Source organism: Mustela erminea, chromosome 3, assembly GCF_009829155.1.
Source record: "Mustela erminea isolate mMusErm1 chromosome 3, mMusErm1.Pri, whole genome shotgun sequence".
Lineage (NCBI taxonomy): Eukaryota > Metazoa > Chordata > Mammalia > Carnivora > Mustelidae > Mustela > Mustela erminea.
In genome coordinates this window covers 13,390,290-13,407,369 of record NC_045616.1, presented here as the reverse complement: position 1 = coordinate 13,407,369, position 17,080 = coordinate 13,390,290, and the positions used below count along the sequence as shown (strand labels likewise).

Here is a 17,080-nt window from a genome sequence, read left to right as displayed (position 1 = left end):
TGGACACTAGTCCTTTATCTGATATGTCGTTTGCAAATATCTTCTCCCATTCTGTCAGTTGTCTTTTGGTTTTGTTAACTGTTTCCTTTGCTGTGCAAAAGCTTTTGATCTTGATAAAATCCCAATAGTTCATTTTTGCCCTTGCTTCCCTTGCCTTTGGCAATGTTCCTAGGAAGATGTTGCTGCAGCTGAGGTCGATGAGGTCGCTGCCTGTGTTCTCCTCAAGGATTTTGATGGATTCCTTTCTCACATTGAGGTCCTTCAACCATTTTGAGTCTATTTTCATGTATGGTGTAAGGAAATGGTCCAATTTCATTTTTCTCCATGCGGCTGTCCAATTTTCCCAGCACCATTTATTGAAGAGGCTGTCTTTTTCCATTGGACATTCTTTCCTGCTTTGTCAAAGATTAGTTGACCATAGAGTTGAGGGTCTATTTCTGGGCTCTTTATTCTGTTCCATTGATCTATGTGTCTGTTTTTGTGCCAGTACCATGCTGTCTTGATGATGACAGCTTTGTAATAGAGCTTGAAGTCCAGAATTGTGATGCCACCAATTTTGGCTTTCTTTTTCAATATCCCTTTGGCTATTCGAGATCTTTTCTGGTTCCATAGAGGCTTGCTGTTTCTTTTCTTTTCTTTCTTTCTTTCTTTCTTTTTTTTTTTTTTGGTAAGATTTTATTTTTAAGTAATCTCCACACCCAACATGGGGCTCAAACTCACAACCCCAAGATTAAGAGTCCCACTCTCTACTAACTGAGCCAGCCAGTTACCCCTAGGCTTGCTGTTTCTAATCTAAATACCTTTGCAGTGAGTTGGGAGTGGATCTGAAATCCTCAGTTTGATATAACAAATCTGATGATCCTCAGCCACCCTGTGCCCTTGGCCCTCCTAACTCTCCTGTTTTTCTTATTTCGACAGGTCACTCCACTGATCAGAGAGATGACACAGCCCAATCAGTCCCTTCACACTCATTGTCTACATCCTTCACCCCTGCTCTGCAGTACAATACAGGATGGACAGTCTTACCTAAGGCAACTGCCACAAACACTGAGAAGGCACTGGTAGAAGCGAAGTTGCTGGGGGTGGTCTCTGTGGCCAGGGAAACCCTGGAGATAGCGTCTAGTGCCCCAGTGAGAATTGCTGTCACTGGGGGCTCTGGCAATGGCATGTCTTCCTTCATCAATGCACTGAGGGGAATTGGGCATGAAGAGGAGGACTCAGCTCCCACTGGGGTGGTGGGGACCACCCAGATTCCCACTTGCTACTTTTCCCCCCACTTTCCCAATGTGGAGTTGTGGGACCTACCTGGACTAGGGGCAGGTACCCAAAACTGGGGGAACTATCTAGCGGAGATGCAGTTTGGTCTGTATGACCTCTTCATCATCATTGCATCGGAACAGTTTAGCATGAATCTCATGAAGCTTGCCAAAGCCATCCAGGGACAGGGAAAGAAGTCCTACATTGTCTGGACCAAGCTGGACAGGGACATCAGCACACGTACCCTCTCTGAAAAACGACTCCTGCAGAATATCCGAGAGAATATTTGGGAAACTCTCCAAAAGGAGAGAGTGCACAAACCCATCATATTCCTGGTCTCCAGCTTTGACCCTTTATTGAATGACTTCCCAGAGCTTAGGGAGACCTTGCACAGGGACATCTCTGATATCAGGTACCATTGTCCTCTAGAGAAATTGTTTGACACCTGTGAGAAGGTCATTAATGACAAGGTGACCTCTTTGCAGGGGCAAATAGCTTCAAATTCTTTCCAGGACGTCCTTGGCATCCAGAATACAGATGATCTGGCAGAGTGTCTGATGGCCTACCACTTGTTTTTTGGTGTGGATGATGAGTCTCTCCAGCAGGTGGCCCAGAGTATGGGTAAACCTATGGAGGAGTACAAGGCTATTATGAAGTCTCAGGATCTGCACACTGTCCTCACTGGGGACAGGATATTATCTTTCATGAATTGTAATACAGCCTCTTATATTCAATTCTGAGACACATCCCATTCTTAGGTGATACTGTTCTCAACTACCTGAGAGTGTGGAAACACAGACACTTCCTTGAAATAGTTGCCAAGGACACCAGGACCATCATGAAGAAAATCCTTACAGACTCCATCATCTGAAGAGCTGTGATTTCTTCTGGAGGGAAGTCAGGACATCTGGGGTCCTCTTTTCACACTGTACCCTTCCTGAATTCTCAATCAAGCTGAATATTTCCACTTTCATTGGCTGTAAGTTCTTCAAGAAAAATGGGCTGATTTTCTCATTTTGAATCCCTGTTGGGAAACTCTAAAATTTTTTCTAATTTTTATCACTTATTAAATGAGCCTGGATCCAAAGGTGAATGAAAAGATTTGCTCTGTGATGTACAGTCTCATTCTGACATCCCCTTATCACTTCACATTAACATCCAGACCCTCATGTTCCTTCACTTCTCACCTCTGGACTTATAGAGGCATACAGATGCAGAGGGGAGAACATCCTTTGGGATGTTCCCTTTGGGGAAATATGATGGAGAATGTATGTTTAGCTATTCTTTGAAAGTTTCCAAGACCATTCTGGTATTCTGCAAAGCTCTGCCCTTACACCTCCCCTCACTGATTGCACAAAAACATTTATATAAGGGGAAAAAAAGGGAAACAGGAAATGGACGCAAGGGCCATTGTTATTGGGAATAGAAAACTGTTGAATGTATAAGCAAATCTGACTATTGTAAGTAGTAACACTGACTGCCACTCCCTCCAAGAGTTCATGCTCTTCACATGCACAGCTCATATAGGCCTGTCATTGGAAATAGTACCTGTTAGATTATGTTTCCTTTAGAGAAGTGTTTGTTTACTTAAAGTTACCGTCTATGTTGTGTTCTTTGCTAAAGTCATCTCCTATGTCAGTCAAAGAAATCTTAATCTGATTGTCAACATTGAGGAAACTAAACCATTGCCTATGACCTCACTGTCTATACAGTTAACCCAACATATATAGACTCTATGGAAATTCTCCTAATTGGAAACCATTTTAGACCCTGGTTCTAGATTTTTCCCTTTACTGTGTGTGTGTGTGTGTGTGTGTGTGTGTGTATAACAAAAATTGTTTTTTATAACACCCTTTTTTCAATGATGTTTGAAACCTCTCTCTCCACACCAAAAGTAACATAACCTGGGTCTCACCACTGTGGGAATCATTCATTCCTCACAAGAGCAGCTGTCCTTCCTAGCAACATTCTCCATCAACCACGTGACCTTACTCTATTCACGTGGGAAGATCGCACCCAGTATGGAACCCAATCTAAATTTGTTGGACATATCTGAATTGGATCAATGTGTAAAATTTTGGCCACCAAATCTTTGTAACTGAAGGTATAAGATAATTAAACAAATCTGGGGGCAAAGTAAGAAGGGGATGAGGAAGTGGCACAGTATGATTTTATCATAATAATACTATGCCATTCCCTTAACCTCAGATGACTCTGTGTAGTAATGATGACATTACTCCAGAAAATCCTTTTTCCCTGAAAGGGTTCCATGCAACTCTTCTAATTCTTACTCTCAGTTGGACTAGTTGCTCTCCCAGCCTGGAGCACAGGCCTTGCTCACATGATTCCATTACGTTGGTGGTGCTTGTGCTTCTTGGATTCCCTGGTTCATTCACATTAGGTCCATTCTCAAACAAAGTGAAAAAAAAAAGTTCCCTGGGAGGTACTTTCTGAGTCTTTGCTATTCCATTTAAGGACTTCGTTCTATGGTCACTTTTAATAAATAGTTTGTGTATAGGAAACATCATTTTCTCTTAGAACTCTGAAGATCTATCTCCTCCTAGCATGTCATGTTGCCAGTATAAAGCCCAATGCCAATTCCATTCCATTCCTTAAATGGCCACCCGGTTGTCGTCATCCATGGGGACTATGTCAGAAGTGTCACCGGGGGGCTAGTGACCTGAAGGACCTCCATCAACACTCAGCATTCAGAAGCCTCCTTAGTGAGAGCTGATGTGAAAAGACATGGATGAAATGGAAACACATATTACCAAGTGAGAGAAATCAATTTGGAGAGGCTAAATACTGCATGATTCCAAGTATGTAACATTCCAAGAAAGGCAAAACTGTAGAAATGAGAAAAAGATCAGTGGTTATCAAGGGTTCAGGGCAGGAAGGGACAAGCCGGTGGAGCACAGAGGCCATTTAGAGCAGTGAAACCACTCTGTGTGATATAATAATGGTGGATAAATTATATTTTTATCTTATAGAATATGCAACACCAAGAGGGAACCCAGTGTAAACTATGGATATGGAGGGAGAAAAATGGGTCATTTTGGGTTCATGAATTGTAGGATGGTGTGAGTTGTTGACAGTGGACAGGCTGTACTTGTGTGAGGGCAGGGGTTCATGGGTTCAGGGGGTTCAGAAGGTCCTATGCACCTTCTGCTCAATTTTGCTGTGACACTTAAGCTGCTTTAAAATGGAGTCTAGTGAAAAAGATAATGGTTTCTGACATCATTCTTCCCCTTTGGCATTGTTCCTTATTACGTGTTCTAAGTACAGTCATGTTCAGCACTCTGTATTGTATCATATATATCCTACTGATATATATATCCTACTGATATATATGATACAATACAGATATATACACAGAGTAAAGTGAGATATAAAGATGAATACCTGTTAACTCAACTCCCATATTAAGAACTGGAATGTTACTTAAATCATTGGATATTCCCACAAGCATCACCCCATATGTGTCTCTCTGCATCTATTCTCAGATGTACAGATCCTTTGAATTCGGAGGTGTGTGTGTGTGTGTGTGTGTGTGTGTGTGTATGCTTGTTTTTGCTTTCTTTAGTTATTTCCATAGATGTGTGTTTCCTCAGACATTATATCATTTAGTTTTGCTTGTTTGAATGCTTTAGAAAAATTGAATTAGTTTGTGTTCCAACCTCTGTAAGCGGCTTCTCATTTACATTGTTTCTCTCGCATGTGTTCTCCATTTTGCCAATATAGCACATAATCTATTCACTGTCAGTGGAAATTTGAGTTTGGGGTTCTTTACAGTTCTTCCTATCTCCTCAACACCCTTCTTCTAAAAACATCCTACATATGTTTCTGGTACACCTGTGGCAAACTTTCTCTAGAACTAGCTGTGGAATTGCTGTGTCATAATATACAGATACACATTGTGTGAAAGGAATATGATGCATTGTTGACAAAACACACTCAAATCTCCCATCTCTCAGATATTTTCTGTATTTATAACTCTACTGGCCAGTTGAGAAGGCTCCTAACCTTACAACTCAGATGTAGACTATACCTGTAACTTGGTGCCTGTGACCACCCCCTTGTCTCTAGGAGATTAATGGTGTCTAACCATATTTGCATCTGAAGCAGTTTTCCTGAGTCATGTCCTTTAAGCTCTGCAGGAACTGCTGGCTCACTCATGGGTTCTCCTCTGATGGACTTCCCCAGGGATGCTGGGGTTCTCAGACATGCACACAACATTCTGTAATCCAACTCTAACACTACACAAAGACTACTGTTACTAAACATATTTTTAGACTTAGGACTCATTCTGGAGTGAAGTGTATACCCACAAGTTCCTGTGTTGAAGCTGTAAAGCTGTAGGAGGCTCATTAAGGAGATAGTGAAGGTTAACTGAGCTCAGATGGGTGGAGCTGTGACTCATGGGGTTGATTTTAGAAGGCGGAGAAGAGACATCAAGGATGCACACACAGACAAAGGCCATATAAGGACACAGGAGAATGGGGCCATCTGCAAGCCAAGGACAGAAGCTTCAGAAGAAGCAAAACCAAAGCACCTTGATCTAAGACATACAGCCTTCAGAATAGTGAGAGAATAAATTTCTGTTATTTAAGCCTCCCAGCCCATGGTATTTTGTTATGGCAACTCTAGCAAACCAACTTCCTGAAACTAGGAGAAATTTCCAGAATACAGTCTGATCCCCAATAGATTTTTATTCTAATTCATGCCTCAGTTGCTCTCCATTGGATTGGAAGTATGTTCTTAGTTAGGGTTGAGGAAGACTCCAGAGATTTAACTCCCCATTTTTTTTTTTTTTTTGTCACTGAAGCCTTGAATACTCTCCTTCTCTTCCAGCTAGCACCATGATCAACTCTGGGGAGCTGCTCACGTAGATGCATGAGCTCAAGAGACACCTGGGTGTTTTCCACCCAGCCTCTCACAGAGGCTCTACCATCCTTCCTTCACCATCACTATGCAACACTGGTTAGGTTTCAGTGTGTGACAGCCAGAGTGGCCCACTGAGACCCTGAGTGTGCTCTGAGCACTGAGGTCACAGGGCTGGGTTCAGGTCCCAGATCTTTCTCTGGGAGTATAGTGAATGAAGACTCTCCCGATGGTGGTTCCTCTCACTGCATATGACCAGAGATATTTTGTGGTTTAAGAACTATGAAAGATGCTTTCTGCCTTTTGCTTTCTACCAACTTGAGAAATAAAAAAGGAGATTAACCAAAAAAACAGAGCATCACTTCATTTTGAGTGCCATTTTTAAATTTAAACATACAGTGAACTCCTATGAAGGCAGTGACAGGAAAATGAGTGTGTTGAGAAGGAACATAAATGACTCAAAAAGCCCACAGAGGCAAATATTGGTGTTGTGCTTCTTCTCTCAGTATTGGAGACCAAGAAACTCAGGTTGTCTGGTTGTAAGATGGGTGTTTCTGACTGATGAAATAGAAAAGTTTCCTATTCTTACTAAGGTCTGGGTGGATCTTCCTTTGAGATCACCACATTCACCTTCATTTCATAAACTAGAAGGTGACTGTGACTCTCAGCACCTCCATATTAGGGACGGTGGTGGCTGGGGAAAGCTTTCCTGCCCTCAGTATTTTCAGAGGCTTGTGGGAAGAAGCAAAAAATGGAATATAGGAAAAACATTTAGAAAGAGACCACCCAAAGCAAATTCTGCTGTGTAGGGGAGGATCTTGTAGCTCAGGTAAAGACTTTCCTGGCACAAATAGGAGATGCAGTGTAGGGAATATGGCCAATGAGATTGTAGTAGTAGTGTATGGTGACAGCTGGTAGCTACACTTGTGATGAGCACAGCAGAGCTTACAGAGTTGTGGATTTATTTGTTGTATACCTGAAACTAACGCAACATTCTGTTTCAACAATACTTCAAGGAAAGAAATGAGTTTCCCAGGAGTTCTAATTAAAGAAATCCCTCATTAAGATAATGGGGGTTAGGCTGGCTGTGGAGGTGAGATGGGAGTTCAGATGTAACTTATCTCCTTTTGTGTTGTCCCAAAGAGCCATCTACCAATCAATGCAGGACCTAGAGACCACTTGGAAATCCCACAGCAGTTGCCTCTTACTCTTTTCTCTCTAGCCTCAGACTCTGGCTCACCTCCTCCATGGACCATGCCAGTCATGACATCACCCTGGACCTCATTCCTCATGCATAAAATACGGAATTGGAGGATAGTAGTATTCAAGGACTCCTCCTGCATCAGTGTGCTTTGGTTCTGTGACTCCTGGAAGCAAAAGAGGACAGTTTCCCTGCCCACCTAGCTATAGACTTGCACACCTGCTGACAGAAAGTTGGACTCAGTCAAGGGCTTCAGCTGCCCTTTAGGGCCTGAGACTTCATGGTTGTTCCATACAGATCCCCAAGAACTGATGTGAGATCAGTCATAGTCAGAGCAGCCTCCTTCTTGAGGTCAGGTCTAAGGGGGAAGGGAATGATGACAACTGTCCTCCTGTTATAAGCCACACCAACACTCACAGTTCCTTTCCTCCTTCCTCAGTTTGCTTCAGAAATGCTTGTATGCCTGTATAGGTGGGGTGCTAGGTAGTTTCACACTTGCAAATGGGTTCACCTTGGCCTGATCACCAGCCAGCTGCACTAGTGTTTTAGTCAGAATTATTTCTGCTGCAAGAGCTTTGTCTGCTCAGGCTGCCATAGCAAAGTCCCACAGTCTGGGTGGCTTAAACAACAGAAATTGGTTTTCTCATAGCTCTGGGGCTAGAAGTCCTAGATCAAGGTATTTTCAAGGTTGGTTTCTTCTGAGGCTTCTCTCCTTGGTTTGCAGAGTGCCAGCTTCTCCTTCTCTCTGTGTCCACATGGTCTTTCCTGTGAGCCTGCATGACTGCATCCAACTTTCCTCTGCTAAAAGAATTCCTATTGGATTCAGGACCATCCTGAACATCTCATTTTAACTTCACTGCCTCTTTGAAGACCTTGTCATCACATACATTTACTTCAAAGGTATTGGGGGTTTGGACTTCCATCACAGAGTGGGGTAGATGTGGCGGGACACAATTCAGCCAGTACTGACTTCACGCACCTCCACCAGCCTGGGGCATAGAGGAACAAATGTGGCTGCCTTGTTGTCACATCAGGGTTTTGTTTTCTCAGGTCAACTAAATCCCTTTCCACTCACTCACCTGCTTCCTGGCTTCCCTCATTGTCTTTTTGTTGTCTTCTCCCCTGGAGAGAGAGAGAGAGAGAGAGAGAGAGAGAGTATGTGTGTGTGTGTGTGTGTGTGACTATTTACATAGGATAGGTTTCTATATATATATAGGAAAGGACAGTCAAGGATCACAGCCTCTGGCATGAGCCCCTAACAGTGATGGCAGCACTTAGATGGGAAGGCGATGGCAACTCAAAGGTATCAGAGGGAAATGAGGGAGCAGGAGGAAAATCGACCTTTCATTAGTGTCAGAGAGATAAGAAACTACTACACTATACCTACACCTAAATGATTTTCTGGCACATAGTAGCCTGTCAGTCAATGCTAGCTGGTTGAAAACTGAATGCACAAAGATCAGAGGCCATACACAGGGAACATTCAGAGAACAACAACAACAAAATCTCTTGGAAATAAGAAGTTTGAGAACTAGGTGGAAACGAACGATTTTCCAAGGCTTGGAAAATCAGGAAATCATTCAGAAGTAAAAAATAAAATTTTAAAATGATGGCATTTGAGCCTTAAAAGATGACAGAAGTGTAGGAAGACCCTGGGCTTGTCTGTTCCCAGGAACACAAGTAGATAACTATCAACTCTTCCTAAATACTCCAGAAATCGGTCTGAAGACTGACAGAACAAACTTCACAACATAGAGAGGAGACTACCTCAAACATGCTGGGAAGGAGAGTCTGCAGACAACTGGCCTAAAGGATTGTACAGCCAGAGCATAACAGCAGAGTGCACTTAATGCAAACCAGAGTCGTTCTTGGGAGCACAAAGCCCCAAACATTACATAACCTGTTCTTCATAAAGCCATTACTTTCAGGAACAGGAAACATAACTGGCTTTTATAACACAAAAAAAAGGAGGTAGAGGATTAGAAAAGATGTCAAGATGGAGGAATTTATCCTAAATGAAAGAACAAGATAAGACCATAGCAGACATCTAAACAAAACAGATAGAAATAACATGATGGATAGTGAATTTAAACTGATAAGCAGGGGTGCCTGGGTGTCTCAGTGGGTTAAAGCCTCTTCTTTTGGCTCAGGTCATGATCTTGGGGTCCTGGAATTGAGCCCTACATCAGGCTATTTGCTCAGCAGGGAGCCTGCTTCCCCCTCCCCCTCTACCTGCCTCTCTATCTAGTTGTAATATCTCTGTCAAATAAACGAATACAATCTTAAAAAAAAAAAAAACCCTGATAATCATCAGCATACTTACTGGGCTTGAGAAGATAATTGAAGACATCATCCTTATCACAGATGTAAAATATTTTTATTTATTTATTTATTTATTACATAGAAAAGCAATTTATTCCATTATAAGCACTTACACAATTAGTCATGGAGAGTAACAGGCCTGCTGGTGAAACAGGTCACCCAAAATAGAGATGGTACCAAACTAGTGGTCAAGGACTAACTCCTAAAAAAAAAAAAAAAAAAAAGCAACTCTTATCCAGGATTAATTTAATTTTAAAAACAAATACAAACTATCAATTCACTCTTCTCAACTCAACTGGACAGTCTACCTGTGGTATGACTGTCAGGTAAAAACATACATCTTTTCAACTTGGTGGTCCCAAGTTTCTTAAAAAAACCATTTCACAGAAAGGAAAGAAATATGAAAACAGCTCAAGAAATATACTAACAAGCAAAAATATATGGGGAAAGAGGAACACATAGTTTTGACTTAACTGAAGAAACTGAGAGGAGACTGGTCTACATAGGGAAATGTGCATCCTGGAAAGTCAGGTGTGAAAACTTTAGAATAGGAATTTATATGACTTGAATCTCCCCCATTTCCTGAATAAAAACAACATCTTGTGGTATTTATACTTCATGGCTCAGACACCTACTTCACTTGGCTCTATCCTTCCTCACTTTAGCCTTTAATTAAAAGGAGTCTGTAAAACTTGGGGATATAGCCTAAGAAGAAAAATAACCACACCCAATATTCCCCTTTCTGTGGCTACATTAGACCTTTTGTTACTAGAAAATTCCTGAAGAAAATTTAAATATAAGTCTGTGGCTTTACTGAATCAAGTCCCCCAGTTAATATTTAGAAAACACCCTCTGTTTGGGCTAGTAACATCGTTGATGGTACCTATCATAGAGGGATAGCCAAACAAAGTTTGTGTCTCAAAACCAGTGTTAAATCAATCTCAGGGTTGAGAGGGGGGAAAAAAGGGGAGTCTAAAATCACAAGAAGTGCAGACATATCTAGGACCCTTGTCCTTCTGGATCCACGCTTCCTTCAGGATCTTCATCATTGTAAATATTCTCTGCCATTTGCCACACTTGCATGATATTGTCTTCTGATACAGAACAAATCACCCAAGGTTCATTGGGATTCCAGGAGAAATCAGATATCTTGGCAGTGTGACCACCATGAATAAACAACAATTCTGGTGGTCCATCTTCTGCATCTTCCGGGGATTGTTCCTCTCCAATTTTACTTAAATCCCAAACATTCAGTCTGCGATCAGTACCACTGGAACCAAAATGGTCTCATTGTGAGGCGACCACTGAACCTGGAATATTTCATCCTTATGAGATTCAAAGGAATGCAACTTGAGTTTCAGATTTCTCAGATCCCACAAGGCAACAGTCTTGTCGGCTGATCCTGTGGCCAGAATGAACTCACTGTAAGGATTGAAAAATAGGCAGTTCACTTCAGCAGTGTGAGCATCAACTGAGAGGCTTGGTTTGGAAGTATTGTTTGAACGAGTATCCCAGATCATAAGTTTCTGATCATCAGCAACTGACCCAAACAGAGACTCATGGAGCAGATGCCAGGAAACAACTTCTACTACTGCTGTATGTCCTGTAAAGATGGTCTTCGCATCCACAACTTTTCCTTCCTTTGGAATAGCACTGATGTCCCAGAGGCAGATGGTGTGGTGGTCTGAAGCACTAAGTAAGTGCCCACTGAGATTTGGGTTCCAAGAAAGTCCATAGCCCTCCTTCTGATGTCCACGGAGATGCAAGTCTGGGTTGCACTCTCCAGAAGGGTCTGGTTTAGAAGGATGTTTTGTATAGTCAAAAACAAGAACATCACTGGATGGAGTCTTTGTCGCAATGATACAAGGGTTCTGGGGCATATAACGTGCCCGGTTTACTTCTCCTTCATGGTTGATCTTGATTTCTATTTCAATTTTTCCACTAACTGAGCCAAAACCTCCAAATTCTCCTTTCTCACTGTCGTAGTGTGAAGCATCAAACTGAGCATCATTGTTAGGGAGCTGCACACTGGCTATCACAAGATGGTTTTGTTCATCGGACGTGTGTGTTCCCAGGACAAGTCGATGAATGCTGAAGTCTTTCCCTTCTGGTCTGGTTACATCTGGAAGGCACTGCGCAATTAGGCTAGGCCACTCCAGGGCATGGGTCATCACCAAATCGTAAAGAAAAGGAGTGTTCTTTTTCCATATTTGTACTCTTCGTTGATCCCACGTTCTTCCACTGCGTCATCAAAGGCTGCTTCCTTGTCGGCTGTGGCGGGCAGGCAAGCCGGGGGGATCCCGGGGTCGAGCGTTGCGGGAGGGGTGGGGAGGCTACGGGCCTAAAATATTTTTAAAAGATCCAATCAGAAATTAAGAATTCTATAAATGAGATTGTAAACAGGCATTAATGCAATGAACAAAAGGCAGGAAGAAACAGAGGAATGAATAAATAATGCAGAGAACAAAACGGTAAGAAATAATGAAGCTAAACAAGGGAAAAAGAAGAATTATGAAACACAAGAATAGACTTAGGGAACTCAGTGGCTCCTTCAATTATAATAACATTCATATTATAGGAGTCCCAGAAATAGAAGAGAGAAAAGGGGACAGAAAATTTATATGAGGAAATAATGGCTGAAAATGTCCCTAATCTGGGGAAGGAGACAGACACCCAGATCCAGGAGGTACAGAGAACTCCCATCAAAATCAACAGAAACAGGCCAACACCAAGATAGAGTAAAATAATATTTGTAGAATATAGAGATATAGGGAAAAAAATCCTAAAAGCAGCAAGACAAAAAAAAAAAAATCCTTACTTACAATGGAAGATAGACAAGGCCAGCTGCAGATCTCTCAGGAGAAACTCATCAAGCCAGATGGGAGTGCCAAGCTATATTGAATGTGTTGAGTGGGAAAAATTTGTCCCCAAGAATAGTCTATCCAGCAAGACTATCATTCAGGATAGAAGGAGAAATAAAGCATTTCCCAGAGAAACAAAACTTAAAGGAGTTTGTGACCAAATGGGTGGTCACTGGAGGGGAGGAGGGGAGAACAGTGGGTGAAAAAGTTGATGGGGATTAAAGAGTACTTATTTATTCACTTATTGTGGTGAGCATAGAGAAATGGTCAGAAGTGTTGAATCACCATTGTATACCAAAACTAATATAACACTGTATGTTAATTACAGTGGAGATTTAAAAATAGTAAATAAATAAATAAGTAAATAAATAAATAAATAAATAAATAAAATCTTCAAATAAATTGTTTTAAGGAAGGGAAAAACGAAGGGGGGGGAATCAGAAGGGGAGACAAATCATGAGAGACAGTGGATTCTGAGAAACAAACTGAGGGTTTTAGAGGGTAGGAGGTGGGGGATGTGTTGGCCTGGTGATAGGTATTAAGGAGGACACATATCCATGGAGCACTGGGTGTTATATGTAAACAATGAATCTTGGAACACTACATCAAAAACCAATGATGTACTGTATGGTGACTAATATAACATAATAAATGGAGGAGGAGGAGAAAGAGGGGGAGGGGGAGGAGGGAGGAAGAAGAAGGGAAGGGGGAAGGGAGAGGGAGGTGGAGAAGAAAAAGAAGAGATAAATTGTTTTCTTATACCAACAAAGTTTAGATTTGCTTTGTGTTTTATTAAATGTTAGATCATCTTGTTTAATTACACAGTTACCAAGCTTTGTAAAACATTTGCATGCATTTTCAATGTAAAATAAGTTGCATTAAGGAAAAACTAGCCTTTACACTGCCTCTCCACCCATCACTTCCCCAATACACAATTGAATTTTATTACTGAAGTTGTTTCATATTTAATTGAAGAATATGTGCAAATATATAATTCACATTTTACACTGTCTTAGATTGTCACTAACATACTGTACATATAATTCTCCATCTTATTTTTGCATTGAACAATATATCTTGGAGATGAGAACACAGCAATATAGAGGATATTACTTACTCCTTTGTATAGTTGTCAAATCATCTATCTATTTTGTAGCTATAATGTTTCCTATTGAAGAACATTTAAATTTTGTGTTTTACCATTTCAAATAGTGCTGTAACTAATAACTTTTAACATATGTCTTTTTGTAGTTTTTCCAGATTTATTATTCCTTTCCCCCTCATCTTTATTTAGGTAAATTGACAAACAAAATCATATATATTTTAAGTGTACAATGTGATTATTTGATATATTTGTACATGTAGTGAAATGATAACCATAATCAAGTTAATTAATATAATTAATACATCCATCACCTCACATATATACTGTGTGTGTGTGTGTGTGTGTGTGTGTGTGTGTGTGGAAAAATGCTTAGGATCTATTTTCTTAGCAAATTTCAAGTATTATTATTATTGTTGCAGAGTATAAAAGACTGTTACAAACCATAGTCACCATGCTATACATTCAACTTATAACTAGAGTATCAAAAGCTGTACACATTTCTCCCCCACTTTCCATCCCCTGTTAACCACCAATCTACTCCCAGTTTTTATGGCCCAGATTCTTCAAAGTGGGATCACTGGGGCAAAGTGTAAAGGCATGTTTTCCTAGGAATGGCCTAATCTGTACATACTGTGTACGGATGAACATTGTATGACAGACTCTATTTTTCTAGTTTCATCCACACAATGTCAAACTTGCAATCCACCCAATCTAATAGCAGATAAATGATATCTTATTGTAGGTGCCATTTATAATTTATAGTTCCCTCCTTAGATAAGAGATTGGATATGTTTAAGGAGCTTTTGTATTATTTTTTTTTAATTTCCACTTAGATTCATGACAGTCCTCTTGGCTCTTATTCTCTTACCTCCATTCTCAGGCACAAAATATGCTGCCAGCCACCAAGAGGTGTATAGACCTACAGTTTGCAAACCCTTGGACTATTTTCCCATCTTACACATTTCTTCCTCTCACAGTGTACCTTAGATAGATTTTTTCCTTAGCTAATGTTTCTCTTTCTTTGCCTGACACATGTTCAGTTCACTATATTTAATATTTATTAAATATAATGATAATCGTAGAAAGGACAAGTAGGATATCAGTCAACATTAACTGAGCAGAATTTCTGCCTTCACAACAGAATAACAGGAATGCCAAAAATAGACTATGTATGCAATCATTTAAAAAATAATTTCTGAATATCTGTGTGAACAGCCTTTTTTCACTACTATGTCAGTAGAAAGACCAGTGCTGGGTATGTAGTAACCATCACACAAAGAGATATTCTCTCTGCTAAGCAGAAAATTCCAGACTCCTGTCCTTCATTTTCCCAGGAAAGATCATATGAAAAGAATTTTTAGAGCTGATTGTTCTCACTGTCAAATAACAGTCATTAAGTTAATGGTTTGCTCCAGAGTGAATTATGGAAATGTCTGTGAAACACCTTGAGGGGAGTGGATCAGGATTGATTCAGGGAAGTCCTAAGTCATCCTTCCAGGTCCCTGTGCCATGCCAATACTGAGAATAATTCAGGATCTGGCTGCCTCATTTTCCCCATTTTCATTCCTGACATCCTGAGGTAGATAGGATTGCCCAGATTCAACAGGGTCCATAAAAATATCTTCTTCTTCTTTTTTTTTTAAAGAAGAACTTTTGCATCATTCACCACGGTCTCAAGGAAATAATTTTGCAAGTTGAATATCTTCCTAAAGTAAATACCACTGGCAATGGGTCCTCCAGTAACAGCGCAGAATTTTTCCACATATCTCAACAGTTTTTCTCCTAATAACTCATCACCCTTCTCAGCTGATAGCAAATGGGGAGAGTTGAGGTTTGCCTTGAGTTTCTCCACTGACACATGCAAGTCCTTGGCTATGGTTTCCAGGGATGCATCATCCAGCCCAAAGTAAGACCTGTAGAGGGTTAAAGTCTCCTCCAGCTTCTCTACATCATTATCACTGATAAAACCCTTGAAGGGGATGGTGGCTGATGCTCTAGCCTTCAGGGCCTCCAGCCAGACCTTCTGTTTCAGGGAATCCCTCTTCCGGTCAATGGGGCAGTCACTGCAGATCCTTTGCAGGATTTCATCCTTATTGAATGCGCTGGGTTTACTTATTTTTGCACTATGTAAATCACTGTCCACTTTAGTTCGAAGAAAGTAGAAATTCTTCTTCATTTTTCTAATTGCTTCAGCCAAATGAGCATCACTAATTTTGAGGCGTGTAGAAGAGTTGATACTAAAGTCATACTCACAAAATTTCATCTTCTTCAGATACTTCTGTGGCTGAAAAGTAATGGTCATCATACCAGGCAGATCCCAAAATGTCACATTGGGAAGTTTCGGGTGTTTGTATGCTCTTCTCTCCAAGGTTGTCTCCACTGCCCCGGTGAGGGCAGCCCCTTCTTCATCGTGCCTCACCCCCCGCAGGGTATTTATGAAACTGGATTTCCCTGTTCCAGACTCCCCGGTCACAGCAATGTTTAGAGGGGCACTGTCAATGTCTCTCAATGCATCACTAATTACAGAAGCCAATCTGGGAATGTCCCCCACCTTCAGGTGTGTTTCAATCAATGTGATGGTTTCCTGAGAGAGGATTTTGCTTTCTGGCTTGAAGTTCTTAAAAAATTTGTCAAAGCCAGAGGCCAAATCAATACTCTTTGTATAAGAGGATGTGGAAGAGAGGGACTGACCCATGGCTGGAGCAGTAGAAGGCACTATGGGGAGGAGAAAAAAAGGGAAGGAAAAAGTTAGTACAGCAAGGAATGGTGTGGGCTGTGCTGTTAGGGACAGGTATAATGTCAGTCCTGGCCACAACATTGTACCCAGGAGTGCTTCTCTTTCTGTCCAGTCATTGCTCTTCCCTTATCTTGGAAAGCCCTTCTTCTATAAGACACTCTTCATTCTTCCAGACTAATTTTACAGCCTGATTCTTCAATCCAAACTTTTCCAGAAGCCCACATCATTCTTATTTATCTTGCTTTAGTTTCCTTTGTTTGTAACATTATGAAAATATTACTTTTTCATTGCAGCGAATCTAAGACAGCACCAGCAGTTATCTCAACACCCCTTCCCACTGTGATGTAAGACCCTCCAGAAAACCCACTTCTGATAACCTCCAACAACACCGTGTCATAGAACTTGGTTCTCACATGAGGCACCTAAGTAAGGAAAACTGGCTCCTTTATCTTCATTAGGAGAAACTTTCCATGATTGCAAATATGTTTCTTATCTAGTTTTCTTTTATGTGTGTGTGTGTTTTTTTTATCTAGTTTATATCTAGTTTTTTCTTTTATGTAGAAAGTGTGCTGGCTCATGAAAGTTTTGAAAGGACTCTTTGTATTTCATGGAAAAGCAACAGCAGGTGGCATGGGTTCCCATGTTATAAAAAGTATGTTGGACTATCCACTTGCTATGACCCACCCCAACTGTTCCAAGACCCCACCCATCACCTC

The 17,080-nt window shown here is 41.0% G+C and overlaps 2 protein-coding genes and 1 pseudogene across 2 annotated transcripts; 1 reads left to right on the top strand and 2 right to left on the bottom strand.

Moving 5' to 3' along the window:
• Positions 1-921: 921 nt before the first annotated feature.
• LOC116585552 (immunity-related GTPase family M protein 1-like) lies at positions 922-2,128 on the top strand. The gene is given in 3 exon segments (XM_032334930.1): positions 922-967; positions 970-1,977; positions 1,980-2,128. Coding segments are annotated over 3 exon segments (1,185 nt in total). The 5' UTR covers positions 922-939.
• An 8,445-nt stretch (positions 2,129-10,573) lies between these two features.
• On the bottom strand, positions 10,574-11,847 carry LOC116585892 (annotated as a pseudogene).
• A 3,419-nt stretch (positions 11,848-15,266) lies between these two features.
• LOC116585658 (T-cell-specific guanine nucleotide triphosphate-binding protein 2-like) lies at positions 15,267-16,322 on the bottom strand. Its single transcript, XM_032334973.1, has one exon. The coding sequence runs from the start codon at positions 16,320-16,322 to the stop codon at positions 15,267-15,269; it is 1,056 nt and encodes a 351-aa protein (XP_032190864.1).
• Positions 16,323-17,080: the final 758 nt, after the last annotated feature.

Excerpts from the sequence above, each read along its gene's own strand:
- LOC116585658 (XM_032334973.1), bottom strand. The coding sequence starts at position 16,322 with ATGGGTCAGTCCCTCTCTTCCACATCCTCTTATACAAAGAGTATTGAT.